This window comes from Argiope bruennichi, chromosome 1 (assembly GCF_947563725.1).
Source record: "Argiope bruennichi chromosome 1, qqArgBrue1.1, whole genome shotgun sequence".
In the NCBI taxonomy this organism is placed as follows: Eukaryota; Metazoa; Arthropoda; class Arachnida; order Araneae; family Araneidae; genus Argiope; species Argiope bruennichi.
The window spans coordinates 80,303,842-80,329,322 of NC_079151.1; the positions used below are offsets into that span (position 1 = coordinate 80,303,842).

The 25,481-nt window shown below is 28.5% G+C and overlaps 2 protein-coding genes across 2 annotated transcripts in view; both read right to left on the bottom strand.

The window, feature by feature from the left end:
- Positions 1–5,507: 5,507 nt before the first annotated feature.
- Positions 5,508–5,909, bottom strand: LOC129973050 (uncharacterized). Its single transcript, XM_056087412.1, has one exon. It carries the CDS (start codon positions 5,907–5,909, stop codon positions 5,508–5,510), a length of 402 nt encoding a protein of 133 aa, XP_055943387.1.
- Positions 5,910–15,230: 9,321 nt separating this feature from the next.
- Positions 15,231–25,481, bottom strand: part of LOC129963693 (CD9 antigen-like) — a 119,970-nt gene continuing 109,719 nt past the window's right edge. Inside the window, exons 5-7 of the mRNA XM_056078203.1 lie at positions 22,648–22,857; positions 20,114–20,197; positions 15,231–17,791 (exon numbers count right to left, since the gene is read on the bottom strand). Coding sequence (XP_055934178.1) covers positions 17,738–17,791; positions 20,114–20,197; positions 22,648–22,857 — 348 coding nt within the window. The 3' untranslated portion in view covers positions 15,231–17,737. The remainder of the gene's footprint in view (positions 17,792–20,113; positions 20,198–22,647; positions 22,858–25,481) is intronic.

The window sequence follows — 25,481 nt, forward strand, 5'->3', positions numbered from 1 at the left end:
TTATTAAAAACGTAGGCAAAAGTCATCTTATATTAAAATATGGAATTTTTCAAGAGGTATTTTGTTACTGTTAATAAACCAATATAAATTAATAGAGCATTAAAATCAATATCGTGATTTTCAAAGAATATAAATGAGGAAAAGTCCTTCATATGTTTATCATTACGATAAAAACTCCCTCTGCTCATTCGAACAAATGCTCATTTCAAACGTTTGTTAAAAAAAATTTCAATTGGAATCATTTTAATATTTCAAATAAAACGACAGTATTCTATGAAACATACTTTAAGGATTCGGAAGAATTTTTATTAACAAGAAATAGATAATAAACAACAGATACAGCTTTCAAATAAAATCAGTTTTTAGATTGCGAAATATAAAAGTCATTAGAATCTTCGAATTATAAAATATAAAATGCAATGGAAATAGAAATTGAAAAATTCTGAATTTTAAAGATGTAACTTAATATCACTTTAGTAATACAGTAGCATGGTGAACCACTAATAAAATTTTACAAATTTGATCAAAGAAATTATAAAGCAACCATCACCACTCAAAACAATTTCCTTAAAACTTTTTTTTTAGATAACCAAGTCTTAAAATGAAATAACTGTTATATAAATTTCTAAAAAGCTAAAATCGTTTTCTAACTCGTGAATAGTTGACTTCAAAAGATGTTATCATTCTTCCAAGTTAATTACAACTAAAAAATTAACTATGGCATTTTCATGAAATAAAAATAAACAACCACAAGTAAGTTTGCAGTAAAATAAAATCAAACATTAAATAAGTTATTAAATGAAATCAAATATTTATGCCACACTAGAACAATTTTTAAAAATCCAATATCACTTGTGCTCATTGGATCATAAAAAAACACAGTACAGATCACACATTTTTGTCAATATAGAATATTGTATATGTTTGTTTGTTTGTTTTTTCCTTTGTATATGTTTTGCATTGAAAGTTATTTTATCATTAACATTTGGAAAAAGTTTTTTATTAAACTTAAGTAAATTGCATCCTTATTAAGAATATCATTCATGCATTGGAAAAAAACATTAATTATTAAAAATGAATTCGCAACAATTTTGCTTTTAATTACTTTATACATTTCTTTTAAAGTACCATGAAAAAGAAAAAAAGTTTTCTACTTTACATTGTTTATTTTTATATAAAATATAAATAAACCTTAATTTCAATAAAAATACTCCAGCGATTTCTTATCCATATAAAAAAGCGAACTTTCAAATCAATTTTTAAGATGGATATGCTTCATGAATAATTATTATAATACACAATTTGAATTTATAAAAAAGTAGAAAACTTACCTATATAAAACATCTTACAGAACACACTGAAGAAAATCGATATTCACATAGATAATGTTACTTAGTAAAGTTTTTGGGAGAGATATTTAAAAAATATATATCCCCCCCCCTTCTTTACCTACAACGTTCAATGCTAAAGTGAGAATTAACATCGAAAGGAAAATGCAGTATAATACAGAAACGCTAAAGTAACATTAAAATCACCGGCGTTTCTAAAACAGGGTTCACACGGGACAACCATTTGCCATTATCCTATCGCGGTCACGTGATCTTCCTGAAGTAGGTGTGACCTTCCATTGCGCGCAATAGTTGATCTTGTGTGAACCCTGCTTTAAACTGTTTGTATTAAAAACTGCACAAAACGCGAAAATGAGTTTGTTGACACAGAAACAAAGAATCAGAATGTTCGCCATCTAATCAAAAATGTATCTTCTGTTTAAAACAGAAATCGGAAAATTTTGTGTATTTCTTTTTAAATCCAGCAATTACCTTGTGTTTTTATATTCACTACTCACGCAATTATTCACATTGGACGCAAGTTTCGTACGCAAGTTTTATACACAATGGATAAATCTTTCTGTTTTAAAATATTTTTTGTTGCCGAATTGGAGCGTGGCGATATTTTACAAATAGTGGCGATTAATGCATTTAGAAACTTAGTTCCTTTCCTCCCCTGGATTTAAAACAAATGTTCCTTAAATAATGCTCTTTCTTCCTGTTTACTTTTGTATTTTTATGCAAATTAGATCTCACAAAAAATGTTAATTTGCCGGCATATTAATCGAAACTCTTACTAAACTTATACGTATTTATAAGTTTAGTAATACTTATAAGAGATCGAACAAATGTTTACCCAAAATTGCTAGCGAAATGGTTTTCTTAAAGTAGAAATAATATGCATGAAATTTATACTAACAATCTTGATTATTTTTTTTATACCAATTGTGATCACAGAGGACTTTCATATATTTTGACACGATACCAATATATAAAAAAGGAATACCATCAAAAGTAGAAAGATTTTTGCCTAAGGTTAGAAAACGTGCAAGTTCATTTTTAACAATCAACCAGGGCTGGAACAAAAAAAACCCTTTCAGTTATCACAATATTTTTTTTCACCTAATGTATTTAGAACTTCGAATTTTTCTTGTGAACCTAAGTTTTCCAGATGATCTGTACCTCCAGGATTTTAGACCACAATCTTAATTCAAGCTTATTACAAGAATAATTCAAAAATATCTAATTAGTTAAATTTATGAGAAATTATATTAATTTCGATTTTTGGACTTTTAACTAGCTGGAACTACAATGTTTATAAAACTTACTGCTTAATTACAACTATTATTATTTAATCATTTGATTAAAGTTTATTTATGAGTTCTCGCTGTTATTTTGATTCCAGACATTCATAGCAAACTTTGGATATTCATCTATTCTATATGATATTTGCAACAAATTATAGCCTCTATGAAGGATTAAATTTATTCATATATAATTATAATTCGAGGCGTGCCTAATGATTCGAAAACAAGACAGTGAAATGTTTCATTAAAAATTCCATGCCTTGTTGATTTAATAAAATTTTTCCTTAAAAGGTTATTTTAACAAAATTAATGCTCATTTTGAAGCTACGGGACTATTGTTTTAAGACAGTCCTTTTTATTTAGAGCCACAGACAGATGACGACAACGGCATGTGAGTTGGCACACTTAACTCCCCAGACATTTGCATCTTACCTATTGCAAAATATATGATTTTGGCGTTTTTAACATGTTATAAGTCTTTATAAATGATGGACCGACTCTAGAACTCGCCACTCTCAGTTCGCCTACGAGAGACTCCGATGTGACCGAAAACATTGAAAAAGTATACACTTCAGACCAGAATAGAATCTGATTCTTTACTATGATAGATTCCATATATCTATTCTATATTGATGGAATGGAGCTTGTATTGGATAGATAGAGTTGAGCTAGACAATTAAAATTTAGTATACGGTATAGTATACAAATAGTAGTATACAAATTCGGTTACACCGAATTTGCAGATATCTGTCAAATTTTGAGTAAAATCCGTTCTGGGGGAGTTCGTCTGTTCGAATATAAGTTAAGACTATAATTACAAAACGAAGAGAGCTAGATAGACAGAATTTATAGAGATTTAACATCTACTGTGTAGACACCTATGACATTTTGAGATAAATCCAACAATGCGTTGGCTGCCTATCAGTCTGTCCTTTCAGAACATGTTAACGAGATCATTCAAAAACGCTATAACTTAAATATATCAAATTCCGTATGGTATTCTGTGACCATAAATACAGTTTGCTTGTTTTTGGTCAAATTTTGAGCCAAATCCAACTATGGGCTGACTGTCTGTCGATCTGTACTTTCAGAATTATGTAAATATGATAATTTAAAAACACGATTTAAAGTTGCCAAATTTGGTATGTGATTTTGTGACTATTATTGAAGTTCTGTTTCAAATTTTGGTTTCAATTGGTTGAAGAAATCATATCTAAAACACACATTCGACTTTTCCATGCTATCAACGCATGCCAGGGATATATCGCCAAATAACTGGCCAAGGATAAAACGATAAATTTAGTAAAAATACTAAATTCACTCCAAAAGTTAATATTTTGTAACTGTTGTATACCAATGCCATGTAGGGGGATATCAGGCATGACAAGTTTATTAGAAAGTTTTGAGGTGGCAACTTCCGCTGGTTTATTGTGCTTAGCTTTTTAGTATAAATAGAATAATTAAGTATATATTCTGGAGAAATTTTTCAAACCATCGGATCCAAATTTAAATATAGATCTATAATTTTACATTAAAATTACAAACCAAATTTGTGTAAACACCCTGAATTAAAAAAATATTTATTTATTATGAATAATAATAAATAAATAAACAGGGTGTTTCAAAAACTTTGACCGCGGCTTTTATTCCTTAAATATTGATCACAGACATATACTGCAAATTAAAAAGTTGCTTAAAAAAAGGTGTAAAATGTTATGAAATCGATTAAAATTTTCAGGAGATTAAACTTTAAAAAAATACAAAATTTAAATATTTATACTGACCCCGTACAAAAAAAAAATTCCAGTGAGTAAAATCTGTCACATCCTCTAGTAAGGTAATGTACAAAATTTTAGCAATTTATCACAAAAAGTCTCAAAGATATGAAACTACATAAATGCTGACTTAAACCACTTTTCGATACCTGGATATGAGTTCGCAAAGTGGAAAAATCATGTTGGATGTTCGTGTTTTAGGGGTCGTACTCAAATTAACAAAGAAAGTAATCATTGAATAAATAAATAATAATTTTGCTATTTATTGGTTCAAAAGAATTTAAAAATTGTAGAAATAATAACTTAAAAGAAAGATTACATAATTTAAAGGAAAGATTACATGAAATATTACTTAAAGGAAAGATTACATAAGTTTTTTATAAGTTCATAGACTTTGCTATTTTTAAGTTATATTCTGTAATTCATGATATAAAATTTTAAAGTATTTTTCAGGAAGCATAGATTTTAAAATTTGTGATTAAAACTAAAGATATGAAGCATATTTTATTTCCTTTTGATGCATTCCTGCATCGCGTCATCTGCACTGAAGCTGTATTCATTTGCATTTTAATTTGTTATTGACCTTTCACCCATTTTGTTTTAACATATCTTTGAGAGTTTTCATAATAAATTCTGAAATTTTGTATATGACCTTATAAAAGGATGGAGCACATTTTACTCATGGTAATTCTTTGTAAGGAGTCTGTATAACAATTTAAATTTTGTATTTTTCAAAGTTTAATACCCTGAAAGTTTTTATCGAATTCATAACATTTTGCACCTTTTTTTACACAACTTTGTAATCTACAGTATATGTCTATGATCAATATTTAAAGAATAAAAGCCACGGTCAAGGTTTTTGAGACACCCGGAATATAAATATAATATGATAAAATGAAATAATTTAATATTAAATTAATCTGCATTTGGCACTGAAAAAAGAATTTTAGACCAATGAATGATAAAATATTTTTTTGTGTGTGTACTTCATTATACAACAATTAAATATAGTTTCAGCATTTGCTTAAATAATTAATGTCATTTTGAAAATCGATATGAGAAAAATTTAACACTTAATTTCGATTTAACAAAAACAGTCACTTGTCACCATTCGAGGTCATGTTTTTTACTTTTACAATAAGTTCCTTGATCTCAGGGTCACTTTCAATCGCTTCTAGTGTATCCCCCAAGGTTAATTTCAGAGCTGCAGTTGGATTATTGCTGCGATTTCTTGCGACATTAGCCGATAGTTCCAAAATTTCCACGGACAAATATTCCAGAATGGCTGTCAAGAAAACGGCTGCTTCCGGTTTCACTGTTCCACTAAATTTTCGCGTCAACATGTCTTGAATTTTCTGTAGAGGAAACCGTTTGGTTTGGTCAGAATGGAAATCACCTGTCTTGCTGCCAGATTTCGAGTCAGGTCTGTCCGATTTCGCTCTCTTTTTTGACTTCGCAGCCGAGTCAGGTAAGGGAGAAGAAGTTCGTTTCTTTGCCATCTTATTCTGAAACCTATTTAGAATGATATATGGAACGTTTTGAAATATTATCAAAATTACAGATATTTGAATATTAACTGCATACCAGCGATTAATTATAGGATGTTTCGTAATTGATGTTCGTCAAATGGTATGTGGTGCATACGCAGTTACCAGATTTTACTTAAAGAATTATAAGAATAAATGCATTATTCTGTTTTTAGAAAGTATAGTGCTTTTGTATTAACCGCAAACCAGCGATTAATCACCAACAAATCATCAATGATATCTTGTTGTTGTTTCTTATGGCATTTGCCATGGACAAGCCCGCTGTTACGAAGACAGCGATTTTAAGCCGGTGGGGGGGGGCATCTCTTGTTTTTTAGTAGCGCCAACTAGGGCCAAGATTATGACTTAGCTACTCACGCATCACATTCGCTTGCACAACCCCTTTTTACACGAGGCACATTCACAGATAGAACAGATGAAGAAAAACTATGCCCGAACCGGGACTTGAACCCAGGGCGCCCGGATTACGGGGAAGACACGCTACCCCTATGCCAGGACGCCGGCATGATGTCTTGTTAGTCTATTGAGTATGTATGTCCACCAATGGCATGCAGTGAAGTCTGAAATTCCCAAAGGCATGCAAATTAACCAGAAATTCACCATTGGTATAAGTTTGATACACAAGTATCAAAAGCACTACTCACATAATCCAGATTTTACATTAGTTTGGAATTTCCAGAAGGAAGAGTGGGAAGCATTTAAGGTGTACGTACACACTTGAAGATTTTTTTTATTTTAATTTTAAAAGTCCAGTTTTTTCACAGTAGGTCATTAATATATGTTTAAACTCATTGCAGTGAGAAAAAACCATATTACACAAATAATTAATTAAATAATATTTAATGAACTAATTAGCCTATTTTTTGAAACATATCTTAAATTCTAATTTGCACAGACACACAATTCTAGTTGGAAATTATGCCTAATATTAGTCTTCGTGTTGTCTGCCTCAATCAAAATATAAAAATATATAGTTTTTTTAAACAACTTTTTCATCAACAATGAATAGAAAAAGCGAGATTTTTTCTGTAATTTTAACTTTTAAATAGCTATAAAAATTTTATTTCTATAAATATAACTTTGATTGAGGCAGAAAACATCCGCTATTTCATACAGATTATTTTGATATATAAATAACTGTATTTGGTTCATTTCTTGTTGAGTTATGATTGTTTGAGTGAAGCAACATAGTGGAAAAATACCATTCTTCCTAAAATGAGTTTTAAAAACACCGAAACCAGAGTTTTTAGTGAAAGCTCCTCAAGAAAAATAATTATAAGTCGAGAAATATTTCGAATATTGACAACATCTTGGTATCGTTTGAAAGCTAAAGGATCAGACAACATTATTAAGTAATAAAAAAAATATTCGATATTTTGAACGATTTTCGAAGCTTCAAGTGTGTACATACACCTTAAAAGAAAGCTAATCACTATGCATTGATATTAGCGATACTGATTCGACGTAAAAAATAAATTGTCGCTTATTCATTTAGATTTCATAAAATAATATTAATTGGGATATTTCGTAACATTTTGTGCAATAAAGATAGATTTTGATATTAAAATGTTTTCTCAATGACTTTTCTATAAACCAAAGCTTTCTTTAGTTTTAATTTTAACTGCCTTGATATTTTCTGGATTATTGAGTATTTCTTTTGTTAAAATTTGTATTCTAAAAAGAAATATGATACAATAGAGTTTCCAAAAGTACTAGATATTATTTAAAGCATACGTAAAAGATAAATTTATTTTTCTATCTTGTTCCTGTTTAAAACGTTAAAAAAATTACATAAAAAAATAATGAGTTATTACGATTATTTTTATGAATATTAACCGCTTCTGGCGACCAGCTGAATCGCTGGGAATCTGATTGTGTTAAATTTTCATAAAGTTTCTTATGCAGACGTTGAATGTTCATGATTCCCTCAAAAAAATCCTTTAAATATCAAATTACGATATACTTTACAACCGTGTTATTTTAATAGGCTTACATTTAATTTATTTATTGCATAAATAAACCTTCCTAATGGAATAAAATTTCAAGGCATCATTGGCCTATTAAATATAGTAATACAGTTCATATATCTTCACAATTTCGAGGCATGGTAACTTCAATTTTTTATTCTTCATGTAAAATACACACATATTAAACACAATTTATGTTCTTTTAATTTTATAACAGAAGAATATTATGCGATTAAATATGTGATGAAACAATGAAAGCGGTTTGCATTTCACTACAATAGTGAAATATAATGTTGAAAAATTATGCAAAAACTGGTTTTAAAAAATTGTTCAGAATTTGGGGAAAAAAATGAATTTATGTTATTAAAAATAATTTTTGAAAAATTTTAAAAACGGTGTAAAGATTATTTTCTTCACGATGTCATTTTAGAAATTATTAGAAAAAAAACGCCGAAATCTGGCTTAATTTTTAATTCATTAAAATTATATTTAAAAATTCGAAGAAAAAATTTTCTTCGAGAAGCACAGTTCCACTCTCCAAAATCAGTATGTATATCAAATTTGGCATTACTAAGTCTTATTGTTTCATCTTTAGAGTGCAGTACATGCACAAACAGGCGCACACTCATTTTCCATTATTATCAAAAAAGACCACCGAAATTCGAAAATGCCAAGCATGAATAAAAGTAAATAAATGTATTTTTAGATAATTTTCTTTGTTTAAACTTTAACACTACAAAACCGTTAAATCTGCGACACTTTTGCCAATCGTGAAGATGGCTATCAATTGTTATATTTTAACTGTATTAAATTTAACGCTAATTTCTAGATATTGCTCAAAAAATTCAAAATTATTTCTTTAACGGGCTCTCATAATTTTCAAATGTCGTGAATATATAATATTCATAGTACAGATAGGCATACCCTATTCCATGAACTTTTTAATTCCAAGATTTAAAGAAACTAAACAACAGTGGTTCATAACGGTTCAAAGAATAGAATTAGTCGCTAATAATTACAATAAAGAACGTTTATATGGTTCTAGTATAGATTTGGATGCCCCTTCGATTGGCGACAAATTTCAGAGCTGAAGCACTACTGGTTTCCATAATGTTTTGTTTTCATTGACATTACTGTTGGGTTACCGACCAAAAATGAATGTTCTCTATTTTCTTGGAATTAAAAAAAAAATCGCCAAAAATTCAAGGTGCACCTAATTGTAAACGTTTACCCGTTTATATTTGTAATTTAAAAATTAATCATACTACATTACTACAAAATTAATCATTAAATATTACTACTTTACAATATTTTTACCTTGCTAGCCCTTTTGATTGTTAACTTTGGCATCTTGACATTGTTGGCAATGTGAAATAGCACACTAAAGTAGCTTTAAACCCATTGATGTGTTTAAAAGCCCAGAAAGGTGTCGATTTTTATTTTATTACATTTGAACCAATAAAATCATTAGATGTCCAATGGGTGATTCTGTCCCTAAAGTTGTCACCGTAACTATCATAACGTTATCAATTACCTTAATCATATGATTGGCGTCATGTGAATAGATTACATTAGAAAGGTTACTGGTCGCAACATAAAGAATGAAACTAAGATTTCAAAAACGTTGTGAGTTAAATATCTATATCAAATAGAAGAACTAAGCTTAGAAAATCAAGTCAAACATAACAGATTTAATTGAAATCAAACATAACAGATTTAATTGAAATCAAACATAAGCAAGATTATTGACAAACCTACCAGTTGCCAAAGACGATTAATAAGTAGTAGTAAGCAAAGTTTAACATGCATGTTGGCGTGATGGCCTCATTTAGCTGCTTGATTGTGTAATAATGCCAAGATTCATCTATTTTTATTTTTATTATTTTTGTCAAATTGAATTTTAAGAATGAAGCGAAATTTCCTCATAAATCTCAAACAAATGACCAACAATTAGTTTTAAAAAGCTTTGCTTCAAAAGAATGTAATTTTTGTGTATGAGCACAATCAGATTCTTTCGTCTACAATCTAATTTGAATATAAAACTGTAGTGCTGCCAATGTAATAAAAATTAAAAACTCAGTAATATAAGATAATAATATAAGTTATCGATATCTCAATAAAATACCCTGATTAAATTAGTACTGCCTCATTATAAACATTGCGACACTTTTGTCAATAGTAACAAAGTTATAAATTAATACAAAAACGACGAAAATGACAATAAAAGATAACAAATTAAATTACTATCACGCCGCCAAGTTCGCGACACTTTCGTCTATCATTGGCGTGAGTTAAATCTAATGTAAAATAACTACAAAACTTATTCTACATTAATTTCTAACGATATTTTTTTAATAAAATATTCATTAAAATAACGTCACAAATGATCAATTATGTTAAGTAACAATGACTATTTTTATATGTCCAGATAAATATACATTGTGGTAAAATTTAATATTAATGTCTGGTTTTCTGCCAATCTTTGACAAAATCATGCCAACCATTCAAAAACATGCCAAAAGTTGATCTTGGATGGTTGTAAGGAATGGAGACAGAAGGTTATTAGGATTGCAATAAAAAAATAAACTAGATTACATGTGGGAGAGATCGTCCCAACATAATTCAACTTTGATGACCGAACATTAATCTTAAATTTAGCCAACATATTTACTCATTATTTTATCAGCTTATTACTGATTCTACCGTACAAATTCTCAGATGAAATATTTTTATAACCAAACAAATTTCTAAAAGATATTTCAAAAAGTAAAGAAAGCTCAAACGTACCGATTATTGGTCGGGCTCTGTATGATCAATTAAAATTTACAAATTATTGAAACCAAGGTATATATAATGTAAAGATAAAATTTTGGGGAATTTTGAAACAAAAAATAATAATTAAAAGATTTGGTTTGCACGAGTATCGTTTAATGCAAATATCAATTGAAGTTGAAGAGTGTTTTTGCTGACTTATACTTGATGATAATTTGGGCTTTGCTTGATTATTTGAGCAATAGTAATAAATATGATTCACTTTATAGTCGCATAATGTTGCTGGAAAAGTAATAATTATAACTAATCGCTCTAGAAATCTGTATGCTTTAGGCGTAAAAATTCATTGTTCAAAAATTTGTTTTTAATTCTTTATAAACATTTGAAATGAGATATATTTGAATGGCATATTTTCTAAAGTACTTAACGAAGTAAATTCATGTCCACATCATAGCAAAATGTGCAGAGCATTAATTTAATTTTGATATCCATTGCTTAATCGTTCAGGAAGAAAGGCTTTTTAAAAGTAATTACTTCTGTAGAAACAGCGAGGAAAACAAACAATCGGGAGCCTGTATAAATTAAAGGATATTCGAATTTCTTATTCAAAACATCGTAACATTTGTTAGTCTTGATTCGTCTTAACTGACTCTAAATATGTTCAGTAACATATTTGGAGTCAATGAAATTTGTTCTCATGCCCTTACCCTCTGACAGTATTTTTTAAAATCACTATTTAGATGCAATGTTTGCAATTGAGTTCAAATATTTTTCAAATTAAGTGAACTGATACTATATGTTACATAATAAAAATATGGTGTAGTAAAAATCTGTAATCGTAAAAATAAATACTCTAAACCGCGAAAAACGCGGAATAAGCAGCTGGAGGGTTAAAAATTTAAGAAACTAGTTATATTATTAATAAAAAAAAATCTCGGATTTTGTTTAGCATATCATATCTATCTAAGGCCTTAACATTAATAAATTTGAAAAAAATATCAATTCTCAAGATAGGCAGTAGTTGGAAAGTAGTATTTATTCTTTTTTACCGACGGGAGTTGAATGTAGGAATTATTTAACGCAGACTTGAATCTTTTATTCGAGCTTTGAATAGCCAGTCTTTGCAAATACTCATTGCGAATCTTAGATAGTTTTTCCAGTAAAAGAAAGGGATTTTTTTTTTCCTGATATTCTTTTCATGAAGACAGAAATAAATATATTTTTGAAATCGCCTTGAATAACTTTCTTCTCTATATCCAGAGCACATTCATTATCATTTGTTTTAAAAACTTGCTTCTTAATGTTATTTGTAGAAAAGGAACCCTTTTTCACTGGAACTTTAGAATCTCGAATATGAACTAAATCGCATCGTCGCAATTGCTTTATAACTGTCAACTGACAGAAACTTCATCTGGTAACAGGGGATAACAGCCATTGATGCTATAAATCCCAATATCCTACTTCTTTCAAGTTCAAGAAGAACCCAAATTTGGAAACCATACATCGTGATTTGTCTTATAATTTATTTATGAGGCATTAGCTTTTGTTTGATCAATAACTTATTGCATCGAAAAATTAAATTGTTGTTTAACACTCGTATGAATAGATTTGGTGAGATTTCTTAATTTGTGGTGCGATTTGGCTGTAATGGCGACTAAAAAACAAGAAAAAATTTCGCCAAATTATAAAATTATACTCAAGAGCATTATTATTTATTACGAAAAATTTTGAACATTCGAATCACAGTTTGAGATTGAAAACGCCAAAATGGCGACATTTTTTCTTGGGACTTTTTGGTCGCCGTTATAGCCAAATTGCCTCATATTACGCTGAAGATTAGTTTAGCACCATGAAACAACTTTATATTCATTTACCTAGGGGATGGATTGGCCAATGATTTAGATTTTGCTGAGACTTAGTCATTAATCTTTTTTTTAAAAGTACAAAATAAGCAGAAAATAAATGGTATTCTTTTGTCATGCTGCACACACTTCCGTGATGCCACATAAAATAACTCTATTAGATGCAGTTATATATTTGGGAATCAACTTCATTTTATCGATTAGCAGATTTATTAAATTTACCTATATATGCATAATTTATTTGGCGGACTTGAAATTTCAAAAAGTAAGTAGCAATCGAATTACAGAATCAATAATTCTGAACAAATATTTCGGTTCATCCTATTACTTGAAGTGTTAATACACGAATCTGTATTGATCTAATCCAAAGCATGAATTTAAAAACAAATACTTTTGGTTATCTATACAGTATTACTGGATTTAACGTCATACCAATGTTGTATGTATACCAAACTATTACATACTCATATATGCCGGATATATGAGATATACAGACTCATACAGTTGACAAAATGTTTATTTATACACTTCAATTTTGGAATATTATAGCAAAATAAAATAAGGTAACTAAGTTAAAATTGCAGAAATATATTCTAGTGAGGTAAAATAATAATAAAATATCAACAAAAAAAACAAAAAAACAATCACATAAACTTTAGTTGATTAATGAATAAAACTTTATAAAACCTATACAAAAAGAGTATTTGTACACTTACTTAGTGACAAATTTTAATCATAATTATAATTATTTTATAGAAATTTAATACTTTGTATGCATTCCATTGACTTTTACAATTGCTTCAAGACGTCTTGGCATTGATTCTATTAACTTTTTGGTGGTTTCTTGATCTATTTCTTCCCAAGCTTCCATGAGTGCTTCTTTCAAACTATTTTTACTTGTAATATTATTTTTTTCGGACTTGAGTATCCAATAGCATCTACAAATTTTCAATTGGATTTATATCCGGGGATTGTGGTGGAGTTTCAAGGCGTCTTGGCGCATTATAAAGCAACCATGTTTTAGTAACTATCGAAGTGTGTTTTGGATCGTTATCTTGTTGGAATAAGAAAGTGTCACCGATACCCAATTTTCTAGCACTGTCTAATAAGTTATGCCGCAACACATCAATGTAACCTAAAGCTGTCATTTTTGTGTCAATAAAGTGTAATTTTCCAACACCGCTATGAGCTACACAGATCCAAATCATCACATTTCCACCACCATGTTTCAGGGTCTGAAGTACATTTTTACTATCAAGGGCTGTTTTATTTTTTCGCCAGATTTTTCGGATACTAGGAGGTGAAAAAATTTCACATTTCCCACAAAAATATAATCTAATCATTTATTTTGCTGTTTTTAACTGGCTGAAATGATAAAACTGGGCGGCAGCGTCCTTGACTTCAAATTTTGAAGCTATTTTCCTGGTTATATTGCTATTGAAATCTCGAGTAATTATTATTAGTCTTAACAGAGTGCTTTTCTGATCTGCATCCGAAATAGCAATTAATACCCTTGATAATAGTTGCAATTTTTCTCGTTTCCTTTAGGCTGCTTACTATTTGCTTCAGGATTTAGAACTAATGGTACCATTCGCAAATGTTGAAACAGGATATGACGAAAGAATAGCTCATCGAAATACTACAGGCAATCCCCGTATTAAGATGGTCAAAGTGCTCTTATCAAAAATTATACCACTCTTCGTTCTGTAGAAAGTATTATCACATTCCAATCACATCGTATAAAGAAAATGAAACCCTTTTTTTTAAATAGAATTTTACTAGTAAACTAAAAAGCAAATTTTTTTATATAATTCTTAATTATTTTCTTCTCTTTTTAATACTAAGACATTATTACTTTCACGTATACGTAGTATAGAGAAAGTATAATTCGAACTCAAGATTTTGACGAATCTCCACATTTCAGATCTCCCCAAGTTCGAAAAATACATTTATGGAAAATGTCCATCTGTCTATAACAAAAATACCTCAAAAACGCTTTGAGCTAGATGGATGAAATTTGGTATACGTTCTATAAACCAAATTTGTAAATTTTTATCAAATTTGGGGCTAAATCCGTACAAGGGAAGTCTGTCTATCCGGCTGTTTGAATATAAGTTAATACTATAACTACAAGATGAAGAGAGCTAGATAGATAAAATTCAGTACACAAATTTAACATATTTAGGGTAGACACCTATTAAATTTTGCGCTAAATTCAACAAGGGGTTGACCGTCTGTCAGTCTGTACGTTCAGAAACATGTAAACACGGTAACTCAAAAACGTAATGACTTAAATAGATCAAACTTAATATAGGATTTTGTGACGACAATTATAATTTTGAGTCAAAGCTTTATTTCAGTAGGTTGGGAGAAACACATTTAAAAACGCCAATAATCATTAACATTATACAAAGATTAATCGGCAAAAACTCGCCAAGTAGTACAATAAAAATGCTAAATTCACTCCAAAAGTTAATATTTCGTACACCAATTCCATTTAAGGCGTTCTCTGGGATAGCACTTTTATTAGAGAGTGCAAGGGAAAGTTTTGGGGCCACTCTCGCTGCTTGTTAATATTATAGTATATTGAAATCAATTTTTCTCAAATTCACTATCAAACTGCAATCACTATCTAAATGTCACAGCACAAACAAGATTAAAAAAATCACATATAAAGGCATAAATGTTAATTTTATTTACACATGCATAAATACATCATATTTACAGACTTTTATGCTTCAGTTTTCATTATATTGTGTGGCAATGATGAAGCAGCATATAGTAAAAGGCACAAAAATGCAACAATTCCCAAAGTCGTCTAAGTATCACTAAATTAATTAAAGGGGGGAAACGAAATTATTAATTACATTTAAGATTCTCATCAATATTTAAATGATTTTTGAAAGACGATATTACTTTTCATTCAGCGAAGTCTAACTACACGAATGAAAAATTTGCTGGATCTCTCTTTAAAAGTTATATTAAAGGAATATGTCACTTTCTAGAAGAATTTTTATATGTATATTCAATCTTTAACTTCATCTAATTTTTATTAAAAAATGATGAGAAAAATGAATGCAAGTAATATATATACAGCAAAGATTATCTAAAACTATTATTATATTTAATTTCTAAAACTCAGTCTGAAAGAAAAATTAATTTTATACCAGTCTGCAATTTTTTAATTAATTTTTCTATTACTTATTATTCCACAAAATCATTTTCATACTAATTATTTAAAATATTAAGACATAATTATTTAATTGGTCATAAAATAATAAAAGAATCAAAATTATTTTATGTCATTATGATAAGACAACAGAATTTTTCCTTCACTTTTTCAAAATGAATTTTTCTTTAAAATCTATTCATTCATTTCAACTTTAAAAGCATAAACAAATACATATTAAATGATTTAAAAGGAATTTAATAATTTATTCCATTATTGATGATCTATATGTATCATTTTTATCATAGTTTATGGAAAATATGATTTAATTTTCTTTAAGTTGAAAAAATGACATTTTTAATCTTCTTCAAATTTTAATGAAATATCCTGCTATTAAAAAAAATTATTTCTGAAAAATTGATTCGTCAGCATTGGAAGGAATACAGAATATGAGCACAGATATATTTGGAAAAAATATATACATGATTTGTACATAAATTATATAAGAAAGACAATTGAAAAACTAATTATACAATTAAAAAAGAAAAAAAAACATAGTTTATGGAAACATAGTGCAAAACATAGTTTCATTATTAAAATGCAGTTCAGCAAATTTTATTTCTTTAAAGACATTTTAACATTAAAAAAAAATGGAAATGTTATTATACATCAATAATTATTATAATTAGGATTTCTTTCACAATTTTACAGATATTGGATTTTGCCTAAATAATAGGAATAAATAATTGTGATTTCAATTAAATATTAAAATTCACCGATATCTTTTTTTCCCTTTTTTTTCTTCTTAAATATTTCATATTACATATTCAAATATAACTTCATAATTAGAGATATTAATAAATATTTTAACAATTTATAATGATTGAAAATACTTTTTGTTTGATTTGGCACGACATACATACGTAAAACTTTCATTTAAAAAGCATCATTAACAACGTTCAATTTATATGATTTGCTTTTGTTAATTTTAATAACAGCGTATTAAAAAAAAGGGCGGGGGATAGTTTTATTTAAATTTAAAAAATATTCATCATCAAATACAAACAAAAATCAGAATTAAATTATCATCATCTGTGTGAATTCAAGGATTCTAATATATATTCCGACGTGTTTTACCCTTATAAGAAAGACAAAATTTCAACAAGGCAAAGATTTGAGTTCAAATCCTAAATAGAGGTTAATGCAAAAAATGTTACGGTTTAAATACTGTTACAGTTTACAAACATAGTTACAGTTTAAATACGGTTAAAATGAAAAAATACAATTTTAAACTGCAGTAGTAGTTCAAATAAACTATTATTGCATGCAAATAAACTATTAATACATTAATGCATAAACTATTAAGACATTTTTCACCAACACTGGAAGATCAAATAAACAAATAGTGCATTATTTTCAACAACACTGGGAACTCAAATAAACAAGCAGTTTATTATTATCAGTAACATTTTTTTTTTTAATTTTAATACAAATAGGAATGTATAATTTATTTTGTTTACGCATATATTAACATAAATCAAAATGCTTATCAGAAAAAGAAAATTTAATGAAAATTTATTTCAATTAAATTAAATATTAGTTTCAATTAAAATAAAACTCTCGTAATACAGCAGGTGATTTTTTTTTTTTTTTCAATTCACATCAACTTCTTAACAATTTTATTTTAAAAAGTTCCATAAATTTAAAAGTCTAATCATAAACAATCTTTTTTTTAAATAAGAAAACTCTATGTTGAGGTCAATAAAACGATACAAAACTAAATCAAATGTCATGAAAAAATTTCCAAAGTCAAAAGTAACTGGATGGATGAATGACTTGAAGTGACACAGAACTGTAAACCAGTTCAAATAATCTCTATTCCACATGGTATTAGTTACAAAGTGCAATGGTGATTGGTCCACTTTGTACACTGTGAAGATGATGCAGATTTCTGAGCTATGGCAACTTTCTGAGATAAAAGATCTGTAATGTTGTTTAGTTACTTCCACGTCATTCACTTCGAATAGCACAGCATAAAGCCATTGAAAAGATCAGGCCCAAAAGCTACAAAAGAAACAAAAATTTATTTCACCAACTATAAAACGGATTTATTTTAGTACAAAAAGAATTATTAAAGAATATCTAATAAAAGTTGTATTTTAAATAAACAGTACAATCGTCAAGAAAAAGAAAAAAGAAAAAAAAAAAAAAAAAAAAAAAGGAACACCTTTGTAACTTTTGTTATTTATTATTGCATCTACAAAAATTAGGTATCAATGGAAATGACTCGAGGGGGCAGGTTTGTTAAAATAGACAACTGAATTAATTAATATGGTTAATTAACTATCTCAAAATGTTTTCATTACGGCTATCGGTTTTTTTATTGATTCGATTTGTCGTATTAAAATTAACCTCTCAATAAAATTTTATAAAATTCTGATGATAAATTCGAGAGTTAGAGGGTTTTGAAAAAGACGCTTCCATTGTTAAATTAATTTTATGAACTTTCGGCGATACCTAGTAAAATATTTATATATTTCTTTTTAAAAAATTTCACTCACCTAAAGTAAATGATCATTTTTCATAAATTGATGAAATAAATACGTACATAACACATATTTAATATTTTTTATGAGTTTTTAAAGAAGAATGCGAGAAAAAAGTGAATTATAGCCTAGTAAAATATTTACATGGGTGCAAAGTTGATATGCTAAAATGCTGGAATCCAACAAATGATGCTCGTACCTCAAAAAGTTTCCAAAATATTCATAAAAATTGTAAAATTTCAACAATCGATTTACAATATCCAACTTTTTGTGGGACTGTATATTAAATCTATTTGTATTTATAGACCTAATTTTTATGAAACACGAGCTTTAAAGGCCATTATTATAATATCGCAGTTAGTTAAATATTAAATTTATTTTCAGATCAGACGATTTTAATTTAAAATGAATCCCGCTTTCTTTAAGAAAAATAAATGTTTTTTTTTTCCCCCACGCAGACGAAATAAAATTAAATCTCGGGACAGATTGACAAGAAAACGTTAATTTTCTATTAACAAGTTGAGATTTACTGGGCGGCGTTTTCAGCAAACAAAGTTAAGTATATCTCAAGAACTACTACGAATTTCTGAAAGAAATTTGATACACATATAAAAACCTGCTAAATCGAATTATTAAAAAATCTCGATTTCCGTAATGACAAAATTTTGAGATCATAGTTATTAAATCGATCAGTTTGTCTACCTCAACAAACCTGTCCCTTTAGTCAATTTCAATCGACACCAATTTTATGAAGATACGATAATAAATAACTAAGTTATAGAGGTGTTTTTTATTTTTTGTTGTTGTTGTTGACGGCATTTCTACATGGCTACATTTCATTCTTTAAAAAAAAAAAAATCGCTATTCAATGGAATGACTACTCTAAAGACATTTCAAATATGTAATTACGAAATAGCCTTTAAACATGTGCTATTTTATTATTTCAAATGAAGAAGAATCTTAAGATTTATCTAATGAGAGAAAAAAAAATTGTATTCGAAATAAATAAGTAAAAGATATAATTTGATTTGCAATGGATTTTTTCAGTATTTCTTAGTATTCAGTCGGTGGTTGTCGAAAAATAGGCAATAATATCAACTAACTTTTCTAAGGTCTCTTCAGCCGAAAGTTTTATTTGCTGATAATCGCAACTCATATCATTATAATAGCTTCTTTCAAAAATCCAGAAAGCCCAAATGAATTATTGAATACCCAATTCAGATAGAGATTAAAGTTCACTTATTAAAGTTCATTGATAAACAAATTATTTATTTCGATCTCTAATTTTCAGGGTTGTTTAAGAGTGTAAATATTTATTCTTCTTTCTTCCCTCCTTTTTCTCTTAATAAGAAATTCAATGTCAGAGAAATGAAAGGCATGGATTTCACTAAAATTAAGCAGATGACCTAATAGCCCAGTCAAGTGACTCTTCATGGAGTTATTTCATGTCTATGAGTCAAATAATTCCATACAAAACAAAAACGGCCGTTAAAAGTGATGACCTCTTACAGAAACTGTTTAGTATTTTTATGTTTGTACTTTTTTTTCCTTATATTTTTCTAATAGCAGATGTGAAAAATTCCACCATACTGTAAACTATTCTGGCTGTCTACAGAATAACTAGCTAGCAAATTATTTGGGCAGTCAGCCAACCGTTTTCTCTCTCTCTCGTTCTCTTATCTTTTCTCTTCATTTAAGAACTGTTTCTTCTCTTTTGTTTAGAGTTTTACATTAAAAATAATTTGACTAGAGAAAATGTACTTTATAAAATGATCACATGGTAAAGCAGAAGAATGAGAAGAAAAAAAATTAGAATTTCTCTTATTTCATATTAACTTACTTGAATGATACCAACTCCGATTCCTATTCCAACCATAATGATCATGTTATCTTCAAAATACCGTTGTAACCGTGGTATGCATCCCTAAAATGATTTCATAAATAACATAAGATAAGGCATATAATATACAATTTTATATGAAAAATACATAACTTGGAAATAGTTATTGCTAATCATGTTGAATTATTCCAAATTCCACATTGAAATAATTTATTCGACTTGTTTCCTTAGTTTAAGAATAGGCGAAGCTGTTTGTTAGCTGGTTTTTTAAATTTGAAAATTTAATGTGCAACAATTGAGAAAGGTACAGAAACAGGAAAAGGATTCTTAATCATAAATAATAATGCCTATCAAGCAGATCGTTTTTTTTTTTTTTTTTTGCATGTAGTTCTCAGCCTGTTTGGGGACTCGGCCACAATACAAGATTTTTAGCATAAATTTTCCGTATTAAAAGTGACAAATTTAGAGTAAACTTTATTAAACCTCCAACCAATAAATTCGAATCTGCAAAGCCTGATTCTGTCTTGTCTTTCTCTGACTTAATTACATCAGTCGTTGCAAACTATATGTAACGATTTTTGTAATATATTGCATACAGTATAACATACAATTTACTGATCTCAAAACATTATGCATAGAAGATTTTATTAAATCATTGGATGATTTTCTCGTAAAGACATAGGTACACCATTATCTATGACAAACCTTATGATGGCTCATATCGAGTTTCCCAAAGAAAGGAAAAAGTGTCCCTTTCGAAATATATGAAAAAAGGGTATCAATATCCATTAATAAATGTAAACTTGCTTTTTAACTGAATAGGGATGGTGGTATGCAGCTACCAAATTATCCAGAAAAACTAGATACCGCCACCCACAGTGGAATAAGCCTCAGCAGCGTTATTCAACAACGTAAAATCATTAATGGCAAACGTTATGCTCATAAAACAAATATCCCAGATCGATTTCTTTGATACTGGAAGGGAAATACACAGTGAATAAACAACTCAACTCTTATGAACGAAATAATTCTCCGCCGATTTTAAAAATTTATCTACATTTTGATTGAGTTAAAATAATTTTATTTTCTAAAGAAGGTTTCATTTATTAATGTCCATACACGAAAATCATTTATTTATTTATTTTTGAAAAATCCAATTTTTTCTTAAATGCATTAAAGCATTAAAAAAACTCTAATATTTATTTATGCTTATTACAAATATTAGATAAGAAAATATTTTAATTAGCAATTGAAATATTTTTACAGATTATTCACAAACTACTTTGAGTATTATTATACGTGAATTGAATTACTACATGTAAACTATCTGGACAAGCTGAAGTTATAATGCCGCAAATCACATTTTCATTTTCCAGATATTAATGTATCGTAAAAAAATATATTAGATTATTCGGAAATAAAAATGTGGTTTACAATTTTAGGTGTCTCTTAGACACATATTTTAAAACAGGAATTGAATCGTATTAAAAATATGATTTAATTTTAAGCATTTTTTTCAAAGATATTAACAACGTTGTAGTTTCAACTCGTTTTTATAAATGAAAAGCATTGTTAAAGAACAGTACAAAAATAATTTTGAAATAGTGTCACGAAGATCCAAAGAATAACAGGTCACAAATTAACTCTATATCAAATTTATTAGCTCTAAGCAACATGCAGGCGAAGAACTGATTCCACTGTTTGTGGAATTCATAATTTATATCTTTACAGAATAATCTGGAATTATAAAGAAGGATATAGAAAGTTCTTGAAGCTTTAAGGACATTAACAAATGAATAATAAAAAATTCAAATTAAAGTTCAAACTAATGCGACTTGGCTGGGATTCGAACTCCTAACATTGTGCATTGCAAGGGTGTACTTTACCTCTGAGCCACGTTGACTATTCGTAGATGTTCCGTTTGCGACAATATTTAGTAATTTTTTTAAAAAAATTAGTGAAAATAAAATTAGCATCACTGTAAAGCTAATTTATCTTTTAAATAAGTTGAGTTATTTTAAAATTAATTTATTTAAATGAATTAAAATGATCATAATCTAATTTATTCTAAACACTGATGTTTAAAGAGTTTTAGACTGATAATTTCTTTGAGAAAAACAGCAAAAATTGTTAATTTCTTTATTTAATTAAAACATTCAAAGAAACTTTTTTTTAATGAGCATCTCACTAGCAGTAATAAAAAAGGAATTGAGAATTTCCTTTCTTTATCTTTGCTGAGTTATATTTTAATGTCCCCCTCCCACCTCCCCCCAAAAAAGCTGTGTTCGAATCTTTTTTTTTTCTTTATTTATTTTTAGTCATATATCGGGCCTATATTGCCTGCTCAATAAGATATATTTGACACTGATGAATCAGATAATGGATCTTCCGTCATATTCTAAAATATAATTGAATTCAATATTGCGAAATTCTAAAGAACTTTTCCATCCGTATTAAATTAAATCACAAACATAAAAGTTTAAATTAAATGCTAAGACGAGCGCTCCCAAATATTTTGCCTGTGTATGTCTCACCTCAGTGTAAATTCCATCGAACACCTGTCCGGCAAACTTGACTTTCCGATGCAGATCGCAAATGTCTGGGTTTTTGGTTTTGCAACAAGTGGCAGGCAAAATATAGAAGCCTGACGTCTTCGATATTCCAACTTCAACTGCACTTTTATCCTTACTATTGAGTCTTGAATGAGCCCAATCACTTGGCGTCATAGCACCACAGCAATGGAGCTACAATAAAAAAAAATATTTACTATGAATAAGCAATATATGCGTAGAAGAAATTTTAAATATTTAAAATCCAAGAATCATTAAATAAACGATAATCAGTTAATGCGTGTTAATCAGTTTATCCCCACAAATTTTTACATATCGTTTGTATTTAACAGCTGAAAAAAATCAAAAATGTGTACATGCGATCGTTTTTGTAGTACATTTATACACTATGACAGGTTTTGTGTTTATTTTCGTGAAAAATAACAAAAATAAACCCAAAACTAATAATAAAAAAATTAAAAAGATTACAGGACAGTAATCTTTTCAAATGGTACAAAAGTTGATTCAGATCTCCAATGTCTGCGTCAAAACCGCAAAGAAAATTTCATTCGTTAGTTCGGTTTCTAATTAGGAGAGAAATCTTGTTGCAATATGATCATTCGGAATTTTGTCAGTAAATTTGTTTGTTATAGAAACACGATCAAATATTTTCGAATTTCGTATGCATGTCTCTAGAACCTATATTATATACATATAAAGAACGATGTATATATTTGGGCATTAGTTTTTTTAATTCCGTTTCAAGATTCCTTGATTATTTTAAGTTTTAGGACGTTAATGGTGAATTTAGCAAGATTAAAACATTCGATTCATTTGATAATGATGAGATATTTATTTCTAATTTTAAAAATTCTAGAAAAAACAGATTTATTGTAATTTTGTCGACGCTGTCTTCACAATGAATGACACCATTGGCTAAACCATAAAGATTGAGATACAACACTCACTTACACACACACACACACACACACACACACACACACACACACACACACACACACACACACACACACACACACACACACACACACACACACACACACACACACACACACACACACACATATATATATATATTACAGGGTGTTGCCGAATTCGACCGACAAAGTCTCTGCGAACATCGGTACTGATGTTGCAGAGATGTTGGAGCACATTTTAGTTTTTCTTGAATATCTTTAAAACTTCCTAGTTCTCACACTTCACGTTTATATCAAATTAAATAATATAAAATTCTTTACATTTTCAAGCTTTTATTTTTCTACAAGTTTTAATATTTTTAAATATGTGTGTTTTAAACCACATTTTTTTCGTTTTCAGTAATTCACGACCCCCTAGATCATCAAATCCACGTTACCAGCATGGAAAAAAAAAAAAAAAAAAACTTTTAAAAATGTGCTTTCACTTACAAAAAAAATTCATGGTTGAAACACCATTTGTTATTTTTTTATTATTGTTTTGCAGTTATCAACAGTTCTTCGACTCATTATATTTTTGATATTTTCCCCTACTAAATGTCGTTTGCGACCCATGTTGTATAGTGATTCTTTATCCTCCTGATGTATACTATCACCCCTCTGAATTTGTCGGTCGAATTCGGCAACACCCTGTGTGTGTGTGTGTGTGTGTGTGTGTGTGTGTGTGTGTGTGTGTGTGTGTGTGTGTGTGTGTGTGTGTATTGAGAGGAGGGTCACGAATTTCACAGTTTATAGATCTACTAGTAATTTAGAATTTACATAGTCTAGCTGACGCATTTTATCCAAATTTGATTAAAATCTAAATTCTATGTAAAAACGATATCTCTATATATAAATGAAATCGGAAGTTATTTGGCGGCAAGACAATCAGTTTATTTTCAGGACGAAACCAGTAACCTACTGTTAGGTATGCATACATTAGGGGATGACAACTTTTGCTGCTAAACATCCTAGATTATCCGTCTCAATAATAATAATAGGTATATATACCTAAAATAACTTCCTCAGCAACATCCTGTTTTGATGTAAAATAACTTTTTCTTGCAAAAAATGAGTTTATCACGTATGGTTCGCAATATTTTTTCAAAAAAAAAAAAAAAAAACTTTTGAAACAATTTTAAAGAAGACCAATTAAAAATTATCAGTCGGCAGATAAGTTTACTTAAATAAGAGAACGTTCAAATTAATGCCAAAATAGATTCACTTGGCGAAGGACAAATCTGATAGATTACACACTGAGATGAACATCATAAAATAGCTTTGGTAATACGACTAAGGTTGAAAGTTTTGTAGCGCTTTTTATTAGAAGTATGAAATTAACTCATTTAAAAAATATGCAAAATACTGCCATGATGATAACATCTGAGTTCCAGATCTGATAAAAAAAATTATATAAACAATCTGCTGTTAATTAGTGGATTAGCCTTATCAATCAATGCCCATAAAAAAGATCAGGGTGAAACTTTTGAAAAAAAATCTGCCTAGCTTATTTGAAATCAATTTTAAATTATGGCAGCTGCATATGTTTCTTTTAGGGGTAAGATTCTTTGAACCTAACATTAACTGAACTTTTTTATAAAATTAACTGAAATATATAACAATAAACATAGGGAAATTTTAGATACTCCTAATTAAAAATGATAATTACTCTCTTAATAATTATTATTTACATTGGTGTGCATAAATCTCGCAGTCAAATTTTTCAAGGAATAAAAAAAAAAATTAAGATAAACATCAACAGATTTTTAAAATATAGTAAAATATCAATAAAATAAACGTTTGATTTACTTTTAAAATAAATCAAAGGAAAAAAAGTCAAAATTA

Excerpts from the sequence above, each read along its gene's own strand:
- LOC129973050 (XM_056087412.1), bottom strand. The coding sequence starts at position 5,909 with ATGGCAAAGAAACGAACTTCTTCTCCCTTACCTGACTCGGCTGCGAAG.